The following is a 20,038-nucleotide window of genomic DNA, read 5'->3' on the forward strand; positions in this document are numbered from 1 at the left end:
AGTAAACTGGTGACAATTCGGCTTCAATGTTTAATTATTCTTGTTGTTAGTGGGGCTCCCGAGGGTGGAGTCGGAGATTCAGCCGTAGTAACACTCATCCTCCAGAGCCGTAGTAAGCCTCAAAATATTGCCTTTAGAAGACAAAGTCAACAACAACGACATTTCGGCAGGCCAATACCTGCCTTCTTCAGGTTATAAATTAGTTACAGTTGCAGTATATGTACAAAGTTCATTGATGTTTAACTAACAAAAGATAAAAATAGTAATTGAGTAAGGAGTAACCTAAGGAAGATAGTGGATGATGGTTAAAAAAGTGGTGTGGATTACTAAACGGGATCTTCACGCCGGTTGAGACCACTGGGTTCAAGAGTGCCAGCGTGGCTTCTCTTGCTTTGCGGATGGAGTCGCGGTTGTTTGTTAAATTTTTAATAGGTATGAGCTCTATGTCAGAAGCGGAGGGTTAGGTTTTAGAAAGTGTTCAGCGGCGTGGGTTGGTACAGTTGTTTGTTAAAGCGTTGTTTTAATTTGCGTTTAGTTTTCCCAATATATTGAAGGTTATAGGTCGTGTTTTACCTGTAGCTTGTTAGGCCAACACGACCAGAGACGCTACAAATATTGGGGGGGCACAGTCACGCCCCTACTGGTCATTTCCTTATAATTTTTGACAATATTCGGGGGGGGGGGCCACAGTCACGCCCCTACTGGTCATTTTCTTATAATTTTTGACAATATTGGGGGGCAAAGCCACGCCCCTACTGGCCATTTCCTTATATTTTTTTACAATATTGGGGGGGGCACAGCCACGCCCCTACTGGTCATTTCCTTATAATTTTTGACAATATTGAGGGGGGGCACAGTCACGCCCCTACTGGTCATTTCCTTATAATTTTTGACAATATTTGGGAGGGGCACAGTCACGCCCCTACTGGTCATTTCCTTATAATTTTTGACAATATTGGGGGGGGGGGGGGGCACAGTCACGCCCCTACTGGTCATTTCCTTATAATTTTTGACAATATTGGGGGGCACAGCCACGCCCCTACTGGTCGTTTTCTTTTTTGTCATTGGGGCACGGGCCCCCGCTGCCCTAGCCCCATCTCCTGTGACCTGACTTATTATCAAGCTACACAACCACTGCTAGAAACATTTCCGACATCGCATTCGAAAGATTAAATCTTAAGATTTCATTGGAGCATTATTGTAAAGAAAAAATCGAGTGCGTTGGCCGAGAATTGAACACTTCCAGCGATGAAACGTTGTTTGGTAGCTCTAAGTTTAATGCAGTAAAAGAGAGGTTGTACCACGCATTAAAACGGGAGACTGTTGATATGTTTGTCTTTCGTCATGAAGCTTACGAATTCGTTTCTTTTTTTTTTTATTGCGGAAGCAGAGTTTTTAGATAGCTTTGACAAAGAGAGTATCGATTTTGTAATTGGCAAAACTTGTACATCACGTGATTTGACGACCAAGTAGTAACGTTTCGAATTTTTAGGTCTTCTACACAGGCGCGTACACAGAGGGCGCACCCCCTTTTCAATATGATACCAATCACTGCGCATCCTCCCCCCCCCCCCCCCACCCTCGGGCAATCCTGGGAACGCGCCTGAATGACGCGTTTTCGGCGAAACGAATGCCAGATACGTTTAAATCCATGGTAGTGTGGACAGCCCTATTACGGACCTTAAGCAACGACGACAGGAGAAAACAATGTTATCTGATTCAGAATTCAATAGCAGCACGTAAAAATGCGTTCTGTCTAATAGATTTCAGCCGTTTTAAACCAAGCAATGACGTGAAAAAAACAAACTTTCATGGTCAATTGAGGACACGCATGTTTGCATTGTAAACTTCTCTAACTAGGTTTGCTACTGTAGAAATAATGCTCTTAGATTATTTTTATTCCTCTCTGACTATAATGTTTTGCTTATAACATTGCAATTAAAGTGGAACTGATCGCCAAGCGCGAACGCTTTTTTTTTCGATCTCGTTGTCCTAGCCGTCGTCGTCGTCTTAAAAGGGGCGACGATCGAATTAGTTTTATACAATGTCACTCGTAAGTTGCGCGCTCTGATTGGTCAAGGGTCCATGTAAGGACACACCTACGCTTGGCTTCAGCATGCGCGCGCGGTTCCCAAAACTAAATTGTAAAGTAAAAAAATATTGTTGTATAAAACAAATAGATATCATTTTTTTGTGCGTCTGGTCAAGTTGCGTGACTGTTGCCTATGGCTGCGATAGGAATAAATAAACACATTAGATATACTGTGACGTCTTTCTGTGCATCTGTATGTTAGAGGACAGATGCACGCAAGAACGATATTTATTTGTTAAATAGCAAAAAGGACACAACAGAACTTTGAAATGCTACTCCAACTACTTTTCTATAATCGACTTAAAGTCATTATTTAGCAGGAGGAAGGTCTACTATGTTTGGGGGGATTTTTTTAGTTCCGATTTGGGGAAGAAGATAAAATACCAGGGTCTATGGGAGCACCTATTTTTTTAACAGGCATTCTGATCGATTTCCAAGCCTAAAAGTCGAGAATCTCAAAAGTTTCTGGGGAGAACCCAATTTCTTTGAGAGGGAGTAGCTTTTTTCCCTTATCCTGCTTAGGCTTTTAGATGTATTTTTCTTATTCTTTGTTTCTACATCACGTTTATTATACGTCAAGTTTATTATATATACTGTAAGATATTGTACAGGGACCATTTGTCCCGCAAATAGGACGAGCTAATATAGACGGGACAGACGTTATTAAGCGCAGTTATTTATTTTGAACATGAATAAGCAAATATTATTTTTAATTCTAAGAACTTTTAAAGGGTTTCAAAATATAGTGGATATAATAACAGTCGATATAACAAAAAAAAAATACATGTAATTAGATGTATTTTAAGACATGTAATCATTTGGAAATAAGGTGATGCAACTAAATTTGTATCTCTACAGATAATGGTCTTTAATTGTAAATATGTAATTTAACAATTCGAATAAGAGCACACGTTGTGTTTTAATTCTTGGTTAATTAAAAACTTTTATTTGGGTGTCATTATGACAACGTTTTCGGGTTATGATTTTGTGAAAAGAGAATGTTATAACTACTAGAAATTTGAATTATCAAGAAAATTTTCACCGTACTCCATTGATAAATTAAATGGCGTTTCACCCAAGTTACCATGAAATTGTTCTACTTTTAATTAAGCGTAACTTAAAAGTCCTCAACGGTTTTGGCGGTAACACAATCAACTTATGAGTACTAAATCGGTATTGTCCAAATATCCCCTGCATTTTTATTATTAGTTTGCCAATTGCTTTTCCTGTGCAACTAACATGTTGTATTGTTTGCGTCGATTTGAGGTGCTTAACATTTTTCAAAGTTTGAATTATAAGAATTTTTGTGGTCTGCAATTTAGTTTTTTTTACAGTGAGTTTTTAATCCTTGTAAACACACCCGACATGACACCATTTTCATATCCGTTATAGCAAGTTTGGGTAACAAGTAGTAATTATTTCGTTTAGCCGCCTATCTACTCATTCATATGCATAAATGCTTGGAACTTTACCAGCCATTGAAGTTTTCTTTTCACCTGCCTCACAAACAAATTACATAGGAGCCCCATAGCAGTTACGAAGTGGAGAGAAAAATCAGGAACACACCTCAAGCAAACTACGTAACCTTAAAAAGGCTAGGACTATTTTGATGTTGCCGTGGACGCAAGGATAAACAGATCTAAAGGTGAAAACAGATAAGAATAGCCTGTTTTCCAGCTGCTTCACAATTCATAACTTGAGGGTGGAATAGAGAAATAGAAAAAAAACAATTTCAGTTGCCTTTTAATCTATCAAAGAGCCACAAATGACTTTCTATAGCTACAACAAAAAGCAACTCGTGAGGATGCACCGCCTGCTTTAAGAAGTACTTTTCAGAAGTCCAGTTGTGAAGTGAGTCCAACGCCAAACCCCTCAATTCACACTCAAAGATTGTTAGCTGATTTTAGAAAAGACAATTGTTGTTCTTTAAGTCAACACCTGCCGGTGCAATTTTTTTCACAGGACAGGAATTAAAAGAAAAACCAAACAATTAGAAAACATTAAGCACACCGAGGTAAACATGATTTAACAATTAACAAAAAGCTTAAAAAACAAATCGCGGTGGTAGAATCGAAGCGAGCGTTTCCTCTCGCGATTGCGTAGGAATACTTAAAAGAAAACTTCTACAGCGGATTTTTCACAATAAGATTTTCAAGTAAAGACAGACATGTGTTTGCTTGCCTCAGAGAAGAAAAGCAAGTTCTTATAAAGATGTTCGCTTATAACTACTCATGCTATTACTTCACTGAATGGGTCCAGTACGGTCAGCTTACCTACTCTCAATTCGCCGTCGTCGCTTTCCTAAATGGCATAACTATTTTACCCGCCATTATTCTGAATGGTTTAATTCTTGTCTCGATATGGCGAACACCAGCGCTTCACACGCCAGCCATGGCTTTGGTGTTCAACCTGGCCATTTCCGATTTCTTCGTAGGTTTTTTGGCACAGCCTGTGATGATGGCATGGTTCGCAGTGGAGCTGAAAGCGACTGAGATGCAATCAACCTATTGCTACATGTCTATAACCATGATCGTTTCCTCCACTTTTTTTTCGTGTTCCTCATTCTTCGTGGTGACTGCAATAGCTGTGGACAGGTTCTTGGCTTTGTATTACCATCTTCGTTACCCTACCATCATGACCATGAGAAAAGCAGTTGCTGTATCTCTAGTCACTTGGTTTGCCTCGCTTTTCGTCATTGCTTTGCGATTGACTGTGGGGACCAAGTACAGAGCGGTCTTCAGCGTGTTCAACAGCTCTCTCGTAGCTACATGCGAGTTAGTTGTTCTCTTCAGCTATTTCAAGATCTATAGAATTCTAAGAAAACACCAAAAGCAAATCCATTCAGCGAATATTGGTTTAGAATTAACACTCGCAAGTCCTGACTCAACAGAAGAATCCATTTCTCAGACATCACTCACACAGCCACAGAAAAGTATTCGACAGTACAGAAAATCTATTATTAGTTCATTCTACATCTACTTTGCGTTTATCCTATGCTATTTTCCCGCCATCTGCGTTTTGATTTACTACTCCGCCACCGATGACCACCGCGTTTCGGCGTATTTCACAAAGATCGCATTCTGTATCCTTGTGATTAACTCTGCCATCAATCCCGGGATCTATTGCTGGAAGATGAGAGAGCTTCGTAACGCGGTCCGCCAAACTCTTATAAGATTGAGGGGGATTACAGGGCTCAAAACACAGAGGAAATTCTTTCCTAAACGCGCCGTTAAAGCTGCTTGGACAATGTCTTAAATGATAATCCCGACGGGTTCATTAATGGTTATTGACAATCAGGAGAGAACAAAAAGTAGCAAGGGACCTCTTCAAACTTTTTCTGTAAAAATGCTTTATGATAATGTCTTGAAAAAGGTTGTGGACGAATTTTTTAGATGGCAATCCAGACATTTACATAAATCATCACATCGATAATCAGGAAAGAATCAATGCTAGAATAAGAGACTCTAAAAACCCGCCTCTTGCCTCCACAATACTTTTATTGTGAACCTGAAGGATACAAAAAATTACAAGGGAATGTCCTAGAAAAAGTTGTCTGTGCAACATAAATAAACACAAGCTTGAAATTGTATGTGAAACCAGAGTCGTTTTTTTTGATGGTTCGAGCGTTAGCTCTTCGTCGGAGCCAAGAGGATGTTGATTTGTTTCCCTGATTATGCTACGCCTACGCAGACCACCATGTTATTTTGGTCAGCTTGTGTATAGTTTTTCTAGTCGTATTAACGTCTTATAGGGTATCCCTGACGTATACATAACTCACATTGACAAGCAGGAGAGAACCAATGCTAAAAGAAAAAAAGACTCTGCGCCGTGCAAGTTATCCTTGGGTAACCCTGACGTTACGTAAATTACATCGATAATCAGAAGGATTTGCCTGGAGAATGTCTAAGGGTAACCCTGACGTTACGTAAATTACATCGATAACCAGAAGGATTTGCCTGGAGAATGTCTAAGGGTAACCCTGACGTTACGTAAATTACATCAATAACCAGAAGGACTTGCCTGGAGAATGTCTAAGGGTAACCCTGACGTTACGTAAATTACATCGATTATCAGAAGGACTTGCCTGGAGAATGTCTAAGGGTAACCCTGACGTTACGTAAATTACATCGATAATCAGAAGGATTTGCCTGGAGAATGTCTAAGGGTAACCCTGACGTTACGTAAATTACATCGATAATCAGAAGGATTTGCCTGGAGAATCTCTAAGGGGTAACCCTGACGTTACGTAAATTACATAATGTCTAAGGGTAACCCTGACGTTACGTAAATTACATCGATAATCAGAAGGATTTGCCTGGAGAATGTCTAAGGGTAACCCTGACGTTACGTAAATTACATCGATAATCAGAAGGATTTGCCTGGAGAATCTGTAAGGGGTAACCCTGACGTTACGTAAATTACATAATGTCTAAGGGTAACCCTGACGTTACGTAAATTACATCGATAATCAGAAGGATTTGCCTGGAGAATGTCTAAGGGTAACCCTGACGTTACGTAAATTACATCGATAATCAGAAGGATTTGCCTGGAGAATGTCTTAGGGGGTGATTCTAACGTGTATATAAATTACAACGATTGTAAGGAGAGATTCAGGCCTCAAAAGAAATAGGGAGGGGCGTAAAAATAACCTTTCCGTACGATGTTTAAGAGTAAGTACAGTGTGTGCAACGGGGGCTTAAAGCAGAGATCCGACTTTCAACAGCTCTCTTTAAAAAACTCGCCCGGGTAAAGTCGTCTTACATTGTAAACCTAACGTCTACACCAGTAACATTGACAATCAGGAGAGAACTAGGACTCACAAAACATAGAACAAAGAGATCGAAAAAGATGCGTTTGCGCTTGGCAATAAATTCACATGGAATGGGAGAAGCAAGACATTGTAGTCAGAGTAAGATTAAAATAAACTGAGGTCATAAGAGTCTACTTAAGATGCTTAGTGCACATCTCTCCCTCAAGGGCTGTTTAAATACCACGATCTTCAGTAGTATGGGTGAGCTCCATCTTCATTACATTGTCGTAACGATCATAAAACATCCGTTAAAAGCGGCAATGAAACCAGTTCACTTTCGACGGGAAACTCAGCCGACAAGAGACAAAAAAATCTATTAGAAACCGCGCTATTTATCAATCACAGCCTCAACGAAACTTTCAATAGACACACTGCTTTTTACAATTTTGAAATATTTTACGCGTTTCCCGTTAAAAATCATCGGAGATTGATTGTTTAGACAAATTAGAACATGAATGATTTCAAATTTACTTTATTTGACTTCTCTGAAACATTAATTCTAGAAATTATATTCATTACCTTATAAATCGATACTCTTTAATACTTTACAAAATTATGAAACTCAATCCTACTTTATATTTTCATACAGCTGATCTTAAAAAGGTTCTCCACCAAAATGCCAATGTCACGTGACTCCTAATACATGCGCTTTCGGTGAATGTAGTACAAGGTGTGCTAAAAGCTGTTACGGTGGATAGTTTACGGCGGTCTAAATCCAAAATTACAGTGAAATTAAACTAATCCAAAAGGATCTTACGAGTGACATGACATTTGGGACATCGAAAATGTTTTTTTATGTAGACAACCTTTTGTTGAACAGCCGTGTCTTTGATAATTCAGTTTATGCATAGTGACATCTTTTTTTAAATAATGATGACTGTTTAGACATTTTATCAAGAGTGAAAGTCAATGATTCTGAGCAGGATCTTTAACACGAGCTTCATGTTTGTGTGGACAGCTCTACACACATTCACTTTTAGAGAGTCCAGGTCCTTATCTCCCCTTTTCAAACCTTCAAGCACTTGTCGGGTTAGACAGTACAGTACCTCTATGAAGATCTCCACTTGAGATGAAGTAGTCACTTAAAGTTCGTAGATACTTTAGATTTGTTTTGAATATTATTTTTCAAAATGCAATTCTTCCTTTATTATTTAATACTCTAAAAAAATTGAGCTGTTTCAATTGTAGGATGGATGCAAATTCACTTTGATCATAGCGGATCTAATTCACTACGTTTGCATTGGGTTTCATAGCCTGAGAAACTGTATGTCATCAAAGTCGGATTGCCGGCTTTAATAGATAGTGGCTGGTAGAAATCTAAAAGGTGGTAGTCTAAGAGAAGTACAGTACCATTGAAGCTTTAAACACGGTATTACTTATGTTAATCTTAGCCAAATTTTTTTAGCCAAGTTTAGTGTTATCATGGCGTCTTGCTAATTGTGATCATAGCCCCATTTTCTCTGCTTCTTTAGACTCGAAGAATGTGTAGGAGAGTGTTATCGTGTCCACCTTGGCCATGGCAGGGTCTTCAGTGAACTCAGGGTCAATGTAGAAAAATACTGGCATGTCCACTTGTTCATTGGGGTTGAGGCGTTGCTCTTCAAAACAGAAGCACTAGAAAAAATGTTGAAGTGAGAAAAAAACCTGAAGAAGTCTTCAGTCCATATCATAACCTTTCGCTTAAAGTCATCCAACAAAAAGAGTAATAGATACTGTAAGCTATAAGATCTTAAAAAAAATTGAATTAAATTGATGCAATTTTTTTAGATTTCTTTTGTTTTGTCAGGAAAATATCAAACAACGCATTTTCCTTTAAAATAGGAGATGTCCATAGCCCAAAATATTTATTGATGGTTTTGTAATGCAATACTACCCACAATGAACAATAAAACCATTGTCTTTAAATGCTTTGTTGCTAAATTTTGCAGGCTCATTTTGGTAAGTTAAGTAATTAGCACCTACTTGACAAGGTTGAGAAATAAAGATGATGGGAAAATCTGCAACCCCCATCTTCAGCAAAATTTGGAATACATCCCTATGTTCTTTGTTTGAAATCTCAATCTTTGTCAAAAACATCTCAAAACGAGCCTTCAATTTCACAGCCTTTTTTCCCTAATGATGACCAAAATCTTTCAATATTACAGATTTTTGTTTACTTGTGAGAACACACATGTTTCACTATCTATAGAACCCAGATACCATTTGATAAAAATAAATAAATAAATAAAAATACTTCATGTGGATCTATCAAATCTGAAAGGTTATTTGGACCTTTATCACATCAGGAAGTATAGGTCTGGTGTACAAAATCTAGCTTTTTTACAGCATATTTACTAACCAAAAAAAAAACTGGAAACATTGTGCCATGTGACATGTGTGTCCATGTATTCTACGTATCACATTCTTAGTCTGCCTATTCCATTGTGTCTGTCTGTCCATCTTTTTGTCTCTGTCTGTCTGTCTCTCTTCTTGTCTGTCTGTCTGTCTGTCCACAGTGTCTGTCTGTCTGTTTGACTGTCTATCTGTCAATCTGCCTGTTTCTCAGTATTTCTGTCTGCCGACCATCAACTGTAAGGATAGACTATTGTTTGAAATACCTGTATCTTGTTAAAGTACTGCCCAGCCTCAAAAGGTATAACATTGTATGTGGAGATGCCAGTGATGGCTGTATCCGTGGCATTGGTGGCGGTGTAGAAAGCAAGGGCCGTCTCACCAGGGGCTACCTGGAAAACATAAACCATGTGAATTAACAGAAACCAGGAAAACATACAAATACCATGTGAATTGACAAAGACCAAAAAAACATACATATACCATTGGAATTAACAGAGATCAGGAAAACGTAAAAAATCATGGCAATTAAAAAGAGACCTGAAAAAAACATACAAACACTATGGCACTTAAACAGTGACCAGGAAAAACATTCAAGAGTTAAAACTGATTTTATTGTTGTTAATTGTGTTGTAATTAATTGTGCAGAACCAGCCCTTGGTTAGCCACTAGCCTGGGTCTCCTATGCTTACACACAGGTTCTAACTTTATGTTACAATATTTATTCATCAAAAGGAACTTGTCATTGGATGTCAAAATATTATAATCAAAACTACCTCATCAGAATATATTAAATGGCTAGGATTCAATTCTATTATGGCAGTTGAAAGAGCCCTTTTACAGTAGGTGCTATTATTTATGGCATGTTTTTTATAAGACCTACCCTGACTTCTGACTGCTGTGGTTTAAACTTCCACTGCATAGTTGAACTGGTATCTGCATTGAACCTTATTCTTAGCGATCTTTCTGGCTTTCTCTCCATCTTTTCAAGCTTTTCACCCGATTCAGCTTGCTTGACAGTCCCACCTAAGCCAGATGCCTAAAAACAAAACCATATAAAAAAAATTATAAAAAGAAAATATAAGAAAAAACGAACTAGTTGGATTTCCGTAATCCACAGATTATGGTATATGCCAAAATCTACCATCCATGAACCTATTTAATTCCCCCCTCCTTACTGTCCCCCCTGGGTAATGTAAAACTCATTATATCGAACATTTGTGCTTAATTGTTCATCTTTCTTATGTGTTTGGAGTTTGGAGCTGATTTTTAGAAAACAAAAAAAACAAATTTCAGTGTCTCTGTTGTGACTCATTTTATTGTAAATCTAGAAACATATACTTATTTATAGAATATTTCACTTGGCAGCCCGCGAGGGAAGGGTAAAGGTTAAACCCCCATGCCCTCCCTCCACTCATTACTGACCAGGGGAGAGGAGGGAGGTTAAACACCCCCAAACAATGCATTCCCTGGACTTATTCCGGAACAATCTCTATCGATCCCTTTAACAACAACTTACTTGGCAGTAAAGCCTGTAAAGAGGGACAGCAGCATACGAACAGCCAAGCACCGTTACCGCCACGGCCGCTATGTAAATAGATGTGGTCTTGTTCCTCAACACACTCCCAGGCCGGAGAGAGGCAGACCGAGTATTGCAACGTAAGACTGGATTCGACTTGGACAAGGGAAACACACCAGCGCTTCTACCAGGCCATATTCCTGTAGGCAAACCAGCCCTTATACTCTGCTGCTGCAAAAAAGCGACGCCCCTTGTCTGATTAATCAGAGACCACGTCCCGCACAGACTCCTCTTGTTCGATCTTATTCTGTTCAGACTTTGAAAAACATGTCGCGAAGTCCCGTTTCCAAAAAACTTCGTTAAAAACCAGCTCATTTTGACACTTTAACTTCGGCTCTTTCACATAGTATCCTTGGTATGAGATATAGATGGGATTGTTGTCAAATTTTTGACGATAGAAAGTTTAGCTTACGTAATCCGCCATTTTGATTCTCGTCGTTCTGGCTTGGAAGCCTGGTCATCTGATTTACCACAGGTATACCGTATTTGTTTGTAATAACAAATTCCGCGAAAATGTCAAGAGCTCAATTTTTTTTTCCTCGAGAATGTTATAAAACATTACAATTTTTTTAGAAAAACGCATCATTTTTGCTTGACTTTGATTTCAAACAGTTATACGTCAAAAACGCGAGACAAGTCTCATTTTTTAACACATTGACCCCTCAACCGGCCTGTACCGGCTTTGGGAAGTACCCACAACCCAAAAAATTCATAAATGCAAACTAAACACAACAAGATGAAGATACTCAGGCATCAGTCTAAGGGATAAATGGTCTTGAAGATATGCATCCAACCAAGGTGTTGGCAACTACTCTTAAGCCAAATAATAGCACAGGTTCTTTGACAAATTTCAAATCGAACAAGGAAAGAAAAACAGAATCACCCCTCTCAATAAAACGCTCAAAATACAACACAAGGGAGAGAGATCAGCAAACACAGCTCAAGACATAAATAGATACCTTTATTCTGATCCTCCAGGTACATTTCCTTGGCCTCAAAACACAATGTCCATTCCTTGAAGGATTGAACAACCACAAAAATATCTTTACGTATTGCAAAGCATTCTGGGAGATCCAGGGAAAAATTCACGAGGGAAGGGCAAGTCAACACTCCTCTCCCCAGAGTCAGATGTTTTTTTTATAAGACTTTTCACCCCGAAGCCAAACAAATCAATTACAGGCCATACAGACCCAGAATAGCAGTGTAAACAATTTTGGAATCAATTTGGTTCCAGAAAAGACAGCATTTAGGAGAGCTGTGGTGATTCATCAGAAAATTATTTTCTCATCCAGGCAAAGCCAAACAAGAAAAAATCATCATGAATCCACCTTTGCTTGCAAATATCCATAAGCAAAGCACTCAATTATGCCCCAAAAGACTTCATGATGTCCTGAGACACTCTCCTAATATGCTCATAGCTGTATTTTCGATGAAAAATACAAGCAACCATCAACTTGTGCTGGCTTCAGCACAACGACGAGGGATTAAAAGTGGGGACCGCAAAGCACTGTTGGAAAGCTTGGATACCGCTGACTAGGTGCAGCTGTGTTTGACTTTGACGGGCTGTATAAAACTCAGAATAGGGGGGGAGGTATCTGTTTTCAGTCTGTTTTTTTGTAAATTCAGCTCAAAAATAGCCAGGAGTCAATGGGTTAAACAACTATTAAAATAATTACTCCTCCGTTATTTGCAATCGATTCCTTATTACAGGAAATTCTGGCGACGTGAACATTCAACGATTTGGGGGGATAAGATTTCATGTAAATCAAAATAAATAAAATATTGGGCTTGTTCTGTTGTATGAGCATTTGGCATGGCAATCGTCAAAAGAAATACAAAAATGTCCAGCTCAACATGACATTTATTGAGTGTTCTTAAGAATCTATACATAACTATACAAATGGTTTATTTTCACGAGGTCACACCATTAACAACCAAGTAATAGATCTTGATTTCCACTAGAAGACATGTACAAGAGAACAGAACTGCTTGATTTTCTTAAACCTGCGTTTGATCGGCTCGAGCTTTAGAGCCCAAATCGATCTAAACAGCTAGTTACCATCGATTCTCTAAACGGCACTCTTGAGCGATCACTGTCTATTCACAAAAGCGAGAGCACCACGTTTTTATATTTGTATAAATGCCTTTTCACGCTAAAGAAAACAGAATTTTGGTTAGTGAAAACGTTATTTTGCAGACGTAAGCGTGTTCTAGTTTGCAGATTTTGTTGTTGTTGTTTTCTTACAAGTGGTTCCATTATCCCTATCAACTCGATCATCGGGATGCAATGCTTCTGATGACGTCATCATGTTACAACAATTTCGCTCCATCAGATAGGGCACACATTTACACCACCACATTCCATATAAGGACATCACCATGACTACACGTGTACAAAAGGTGGCCGGAGGGAGAGAATCGAACTTCGCTGACGGCGTCAGAGTGGCCCGTGAAGTCCTGAAAGCTGCCTTCATTGTAATCCATCAGCTTGATTAAACGCTCTGGAAGAAAAAGAAAAATAGAAATCATTTGTAATCATCGGAATGACAACCAAACGTCATCATCATCGTCATTATCACCATCACGAATCATTATCATTATCACCATCACTACAACAATCAACATCACTACAACAACCACCACCACGAGCATCATCATCATCATCACCATAACTGCCATCACCACATCGATCATCATAATTAACCATTAATCATCATCACCATCACCATCACTGCCATCACCACATCGATCATCATAATTAACCATTAATCATCATCACCATCACTGCCATTACCACATCGATCATCATAATTAACCATAATCACCATCACTGCCATCACCACATCGATCATCATAATTAACCATTAATCATCATCACCATCACCATCACTGCCATCACCACATCGATCATCATAATTAACCATTAATCATCATCACCATCATCACCATTATCACCATCGCTGCCATCACCACATCGATCATCATAATTAACCATTAATCACCAACACCATAATAATAATCACCACCACGATCATTACCACCACAATTATCCCGATCACATCAGCACCACCAACAATGAGTGCAAGAACAACCAATGTTTTATATTTGCGGGTACTTGATTGGCAGGTGAGTGCACTAGAGTGGCTTACCTTGTGTGCCGATGGCGATAAGATGTCCTTTAGGAGAGATGTCCAAAGACAAAGCCCAGTGGGTCAGGGCCGCAGTCCGGACAACCTGATGGACAAAAGCACAAACACGACGGTAACCACTTTTCGAGTCATTGGACAACGCTTGTGCTAAAGAGAAATACCGAGAGTGCTAGATAGAAATACCAAGAGTGCTAGATAGAAATACCAAGAGTGCTAGATAGAAATACCAAGAGTGCTAGATAGAAATACCAAGAGTGCTAGATAGAAATACCAAGAGTGCTAGATAGAAATACCAAGAGTGCTAGATAGAAATACCAAGAGTGCTAGATAGAAATACCAAGAGTGCAAGAAAGAAATACCAAGAGTGCTAGATAGAAATACCAAGAGTGCTAGATAGAAATACCAAGAGTGCTAGATAGAAATACCAAGAGTGCTAGATAGAAATACTAAGAGTGCTAGATAGAAATACCAAGAGTGCTAGATAGAAATACCAAGAGTGCTAGATAGAAATACCAAGAGTGCTAGATAGAAATACCAAGAGTGCTAGATCGAAATACCAAGAGTGCTAGATAGAAATACCAAGAGTGCTAGATGGAAATACCAAGAGTGCTAGATAGAAATACCAAGAGTGCTAGATAGAAATACCAAGAGTGCTAGATAGAAATACCAAGAGTGCTAGATAGAAATACCAAGAGTGCTAGATAGAAATACTAAGAGTGCTAGATAGAAATACCAAGAGTGCTAGATAGAAATACCAAGAGTCACGGAGTTGTTATCGATCAATTTTCGGATAAAAAAGGAATATTCGCGATATATAGTCTGATCGGAGGATGTTTGGAAGCATTGAGTGAAAATAACCGTCATGGGTGCAGGAAGTGATTGGACAGCAATCGTGACAAGTTGTGATAATTTCGGGATGGGTTCCTCGGGGAGGGATCGGATAGCAATCTTGACGATGTGTGATGAAATCGGTTCGGGAAGTGACGGGATAGCAATCGTAACTAGTTGAGATAATATCTGAATGGGTTCGGTAAGTGGTTGGATAGCAATTGCGACGAAGTGTGATGATATCAGGATGGGTTCGGTAAGTGATCGGATAGCAATCGTGACAATGTGTGATGGTTTTGGGAAGTGATCGGATAGGAATCATTACGATGTGCGTTTATGTCGGGAAATGATCGGAAAGCAATCGTGATGATGTCTTGATATCGGGGTGGGTTCGGAAAGTGATCGGATAGCAATCGTGACGATGTGTGAGAATTTCGGGAAGTGATCGGATAGCAATCGCGAGGTTTACCTTGCGCTGTGCGAGGCTGTAGAAGTGGACGACTCTCTGCATACTGTATCCTGTGAACACGATGATGTCCGGGTCACTCGGAGAGAAGCGCGCTAGACTCGGCGGCAACTTGCTGTACTCGCCCTGAGGAATCGCAAAAATGAAACTAAAGATACTTTAGCCGCATTTTAGTTTCTCGATTTTCAAATGAATTGGCATTGCGCAAAACTTATTACTCCATGCGTAAAATGATGATTAATGCCCCTGGAAACTTGAAACACATCTAATAGAAATAGGCCCGCATGCAGCTACCGAGCATGTAGCTACTACAGAGCAAAAATAAACTCCAGCTAATTGAACCTAACTTTGTTAAACTGTTGTACACGTTCAGTAGAGCGCAGCTAATTTGTGTGGTGTTGCAGTACTACGAAGTCATTATTACGCGTTGTAGAGTATTCAAAATACCGGATATGATTTACGCAGAGCCTTCCCATCAGGCGCTATGGCCGGAGAAGGGAACGTCAACCAATCAACAAGCTCGCAGAAATCCTTGGACCAATCAGCACTCCAGACGCTGACCCGACTGTCGGCACTGGCGGCAAGCCACATAAGGGGGCATGTTAGCCTGTACTGCTCGTCCTGACACAAGAACGAGTAAAAACAGTCAACACATAAGAGGGACAGTGCAGTTCTATCATTCAAAGTGTAGTCCCCACCTCCCTAACCAACCATACCACGGAGGGAATTAACGGGGGTCGGTGTACGGGGTTTTTCTGTGCCAATTTCCATAGGTTAAAAACTCGCTTCTCCGCAATGAATTTTAATCCCAGGGGTTTAAGGTCCTTTTTGATACGTAGTCTGGTCAACTTAAAATCCCCAAAATTAACGGGTGTTTTCTGGAATCAGACATAGTATTAGTCTAGTCCGAGTAATCACCCAATGAGTCTCTACCCTCTCTCATCCGAGTTTTACATGGGAACAATGAGTTCTAATAGTAACCTGTTGGTAGCTTACTTTGACAGCTGACACGTGGAGGTCTGTGATTGGTACACCTTTGTGGTCGTTAAGGAGACGCACTGTCAGCCCTGTCGATGGGCTGCTGATGGCTAGCACGCCGTCGGAGCCGCCGCTGATAACCACGTGACCTGGAAGATAAGACGAAGGCTTACATAACGTGGCAAATTTAACCGTGGAAATCGGACCCGATTTGCCGACACCGCTACGCTCGATTGATCGGAAGAGAAAGAAAATATGGTTGAACCACTTTACTGCAAACATGGTGTACGAGCAAGTGCTTGCCGTTTTGGTCGGCATCGAGGGCGAGGAGTTAACTGGATATTTTGTCAAGAAGTCAATATTACTAGGAAAAAACAAAGAAGACCTCGTGCGCCCTTACCATCAACGGAGAATCCAATGACGGTGACTGCGCAGGCGTGAGGCTGCATCTTCATAAACATCTCCACCTTGCCTAGATCAAACATGCGAACTGTGCCGTCACTATACCCTGCCGCACAGTGGGAGGGGTGGATTGCACTCTGGCTATTGTCCCCGGGTGCCTTGGGATGGACTGTTGCTACAGTAGTGCCGTCGTTGGTGAGGGACTTCGTGGGTGTGGCTGGAGGAATGGGGCAGAAGGCGACGCAATTGCAGCTCTGGGGAATTAAGGAGTAAATTAATTTAGCCAGAGGTCTGAAGGGGAGGGGTAACTGGTTGAGGCGAGGATGGGGTAGAACCGTCAGTGTTCATAGGGGACAGACAGCTCTATTAAATGACCCTTGTACATTGTCCAAGATAGAGAAAAGCTAAACCTTGTCGGGAGACTGGGGAGGGGGTATGGAGGGGGTATGTAGGTGTGAAAAAAGAAAGTGAGGCCTCAACCTCTGAAATCATTTATTTGTTACTGCTTTGTAATCTTACGGCTATATCATAAAATCCAAGTTTATACCCCACCTGCCCTACGACTTGGCACATGTTATACCCCACCTACCCTATGACTTGGAACATGTTATACCCCACCTGCCCTACGACTTGGCACATGTTATATCCCACCTACCCTACGACTTGGAACATGTTATACCCCACCTGCCCTACGACTTGGAACATGTTATACCCCACCTGCCCTATGACTTGGAACATGTTATACCCCACCTGTCCTCGCATGGTATATCCTACCTGTCCTACGACCTGGAACTGCATATGCTCTAAGTTATCCGTGGTCCACAGATGAAGCACGCCATCTTTGGCGCATGTTGCAAAATACTTGTCATCTGAACCGCTGAACACAATATTTGTGATCTGAAAATATTCGATGTCAATATATAGTAATCAATGACGTCATACCACCCGGCAATATACAACCATTGATGACGTCATAACACCTGGCCATGTACAACCACCGACGTCATACCACGTGGCCATGTACAGCCACCGATATCGTTATAACACCTGGCCATGTACAACCACCGATGACGTCATACCACCTGGCTACGTACAGCCATCGATGACGTCATACCACGTGACCATCTCTTGCGCCCCCCCTTGACACCCGCATGATATTATACTGTATGCTACAGCTGATGCGCTTTACCTGTTCAGCATGACCGCTGACCAGTCGAATACTTGTCCTCTCGCTCCAGTTGATGTACCACAGGGTACCCGATGCGGTTCCAACAATACCCTTCGAATAAAAAAGTGATTGGCTCACGGTTACACGCGGTCTCGGAAACACACGGTCATAGCAAATTTTATAGAACACATCTGAATACCGTTTGTTAAGCGAGAAATATGCCATTGAAAAATATCAACACAGAAATTTTTTCAACATATAATGCAGGGGCCGGTTCCTGAAAAGTCAGATAAATTTATCTGCCGATAGAACTTATCCGTAGGTTAAATTTGCTTAGCGATGGATAGCTATCTGACCGATAAAATCTGGTTCCTGAAAGCAAAGTTATCCCTCCATTGACGCCAACTTGAAATTAACAGCTTCAGTTTCACATATTGGACTCGCTTAATGTCTTGGGATTAATTAGGACTTGTTTATTCAAGCAAAAATACGAAAAACGCCAAAACCCACCGAGCGCCATTTTGAATCACCACAGGCTTCCCAACTTGTCATTTGCAACCAATATAATATAAGCGCTAATGATCATCTTCGAGCGACACCCTAGCACTTATATGACTAGATAAATGTTGGAGAGTTTTAAATCTAGTTTAATTTGACGTTTTTCTCTGTTTAATACCCCAATTCTACGAGGTTTGAATTTTATTTCCAAGCTTGGGAGCCCTGTGTTAGCTCATCCGCCATCTTGGATTACATGACTTATCGGCAGATAGCTAACTTTATCTGCTACTTTATCAGAGGATAACTTTATCGGCTGTTTCAGGAACCCAATTTATCTACGGATAGATTTATCTGAGCTTTCAGGAGCCGGCCCCAGAAGATCTAGAGGTCATACTAGAGGTTTCAGTATCAGCGTCTCTACTCACAGTTTCAAGGACGTCATCAAAGCTGGTGGAAATAATGGCCCCATCAAGAACCATCTCATCCTCCATTGTTAGACTGTCACTCGATAACCTGAAACACAACGTTGAAACACAGACCGTTTCATTAAATAGCCTTTCGGCATAAACACTTTTAAACTCTTCATACAAGATAAACAGGCTCTTATTCAGAAATTATCGGTTTGTTCTGAGAGCAGGGTAAGAATAAATTGCACAAATCAAGGTCAATAAAACGGCGCTCTCACACGTACATATTCCAGTTGCAACTTGTCTCGCAAAAAAACTATTGCAAGTCGCATGCGCCATGTCACACATGACGTTTTCCCTGCGACTTGAAGAAATTTGTTGCGGAAAGAAGAAAAACTTTCTACTTTTCCTGCGACTTTGAGAAAAGCTTAATGTACAATTGCGGTTGCAAGGTTACCTGTTGTTTTCTCCAGGCAACCTCATCTCGGCCACGCCAACTACAGACCATAACCTCAGGTTTCCGCCGCTGCTCCCGGCGATAAGTTGTCCCCGGTGGCTGATTAACACAACTGTGAACACAATAAGAGAAAAAGTGAACTATAGTCACAAAAACTGATGACTACAAACACAACAAACGATACCTACAGATACAACAACCGACAACTAGACACAACAACCAAAAACAACAGACAAAAGAACCGACAACTACAGTCACAACAACCAACCACTAAACACAAAAAACGACAACTACAGACACAACAACCGACAACTACAGATACAAAAGCTGACGATTAGACACAACAACTAAAAACTAGACACAGCCGTTGACAACTAGGCACAACTACTGACACAACAACCGGCCTCTACAAACACAACAACCGACAATACAGACACAGCAACCGACATACAGACACAACAACCGACAACTACAGACACAACAACCGACAACTACAAACACAACAACCGACAATACAGACACAGCAACCGACATACAGACACAACAACCGACAACTACAGACACAACAACCGACATACAAACGCAACAACCGACAATACAGACACAGCAACCGACATACAGACACAACAACCGACAACTACAGACACAACAACCGACATACAAACGCAACAACCGACAATACAGACACAGCAACCGACATACAGACACAACAACCGACAACTAAGGACACAACAACCGACAACTAAGGACACAACAACCGACAACTAGACAAAACAACTGAAAACTACAGACAAAACAGCCGATAAATACAGACTAAAAACATATATAACACAAGAATTTAGGCTTATAATCTGCGAACCAAACTGCGAAACA

At 40.4% G+C, this 20,038-nt stretch overlaps 3 protein-coding genes across 3 annotated transcripts in view; 1 reads left to right on the forward strand and 2 right to left on the reverse strand.

The window, feature by feature from the left end:
• The first annotated feature begins 3,554 nt into the window (after positions 1-3,554).
• On the forward strand, positions 3,555-7,036 carry LOC5508313 (octopamine receptor beta-1R). The gene has a single exon (XM_032377085.2). The coding sequence runs from the start codon at positions 4,304-4,306 to the stop codon at positions 5,345-5,347; it is 1,044 nt and encodes a 347-aa protein (XP_032232976.1). The 5' UTR covers positions 3,555-4,303; the 3' UTR covers positions 5,348-7,036.
• Positions 7,037-7,358: 322 nt separating this feature from the next.
• LOC5508294 (cytochrome c oxidase assembly protein COX11, mitochondrial) lies at positions 7,359-11,386 on the reverse strand. Its single transcript, XM_001628840.2, has 4 exons — positions 10,753-11,386; positions 10,117-10,272; positions 9,500-9,625; positions 7,359-8,516 (listed from the first exon to the last, which is right to left on the reverse strand). The coding sequence occupies exons 1-4, from the start codon at positions 11,125-11,127 to the stop codon at positions 8,346-8,348; spliced, it is 828 nt and encodes a 275-aa protein (XP_001628890.2). The 5' UTR covers positions 11,128-11,386; the 3' UTR covers positions 7,359-8,345.
• A 1,269-nt stretch (positions 11,387-12,655) lies between these two features.
• The window catches only part of LOC5508305 (WD repeat-containing protein 90), a 39,503-nt gene continuing 32,120 nt past the window's right edge, over positions 12,656-20,038 (reverse strand). The window contains exons 30-39 of the mRNA XM_032377084.2: positions 19,166-19,277; positions 18,727-18,814; positions 17,825-17,914; positions 17,410-17,532; positions 16,634-16,889; positions 16,252-16,382; positions 15,703-15,876; positions 15,259-15,381; positions 13,962-14,046; positions 12,656-13,313 (exon numbers count right to left, since the gene is read on the reverse strand). Coding sequence (XP_032232975.1) covers positions 13,159-13,313; positions 13,962-14,046; positions 15,259-15,381; positions 15,703-15,876; positions 16,252-16,382; positions 16,634-16,889; positions 17,410-17,532; positions 17,825-17,914; positions 18,727-18,814; positions 19,166-19,277 — 1,337 coding nt within the window. The 3' untranslated portion in view covers positions 12,656-13,158. The remainder of the gene's footprint in view (positions 13,314-13,961; positions 14,047-15,258; positions 15,382-15,702; positions 15,877-16,251; positions 16,383-16,633; positions 16,890-17,409; positions 17,533-17,824; positions 17,915-18,726; positions 18,815-19,165; positions 19,278-20,038) is intronic.

The sequence above is a fragment of the Nematostella vectensis genome, chromosome 12 (genome assembly GCF_932526225.1).
Source record: "Nematostella vectensis chromosome 12, jaNemVect1.1, whole genome shotgun sequence".
NCBI lineage: Eukaryota > Metazoa > Cnidaria > Anthozoa > Actiniaria > Edwardsiidae > Nematostella > Nematostella vectensis.

Excerpts from the sequence above, each read along its gene's own strand:
- LOC5508313 (XM_032377085.2), top strand. The coding sequence starts at position 4,304 with ATGTTCGCTTATAACTACTCATGCTATTACTTCACTGAATGGGTCCAG.
- LOC5508294 (XM_001628840.2), bottom strand. The coding sequence starts at position 11,127 with ATGAGCTGGTTTTTAACGAAGTTTTTTGGAAACGGGACTTCGCGACAT. Across the intron at positions 9,626-10,116 it reads CACAGCAGTCAGAAGTCAGG|GTAGCCCCTGGTGAGACGGC; the intron begins GTAGGTCTTATA and ends TATGTTTTCCAG. Across the intron at positions 8,517-9,499 it reads AGTACTTTAACAAGATACAG|TGCTTCTGTTTTGAAGAGCA; the intron begins GTATTTCAAACA and ends CATTTTTTCTAG.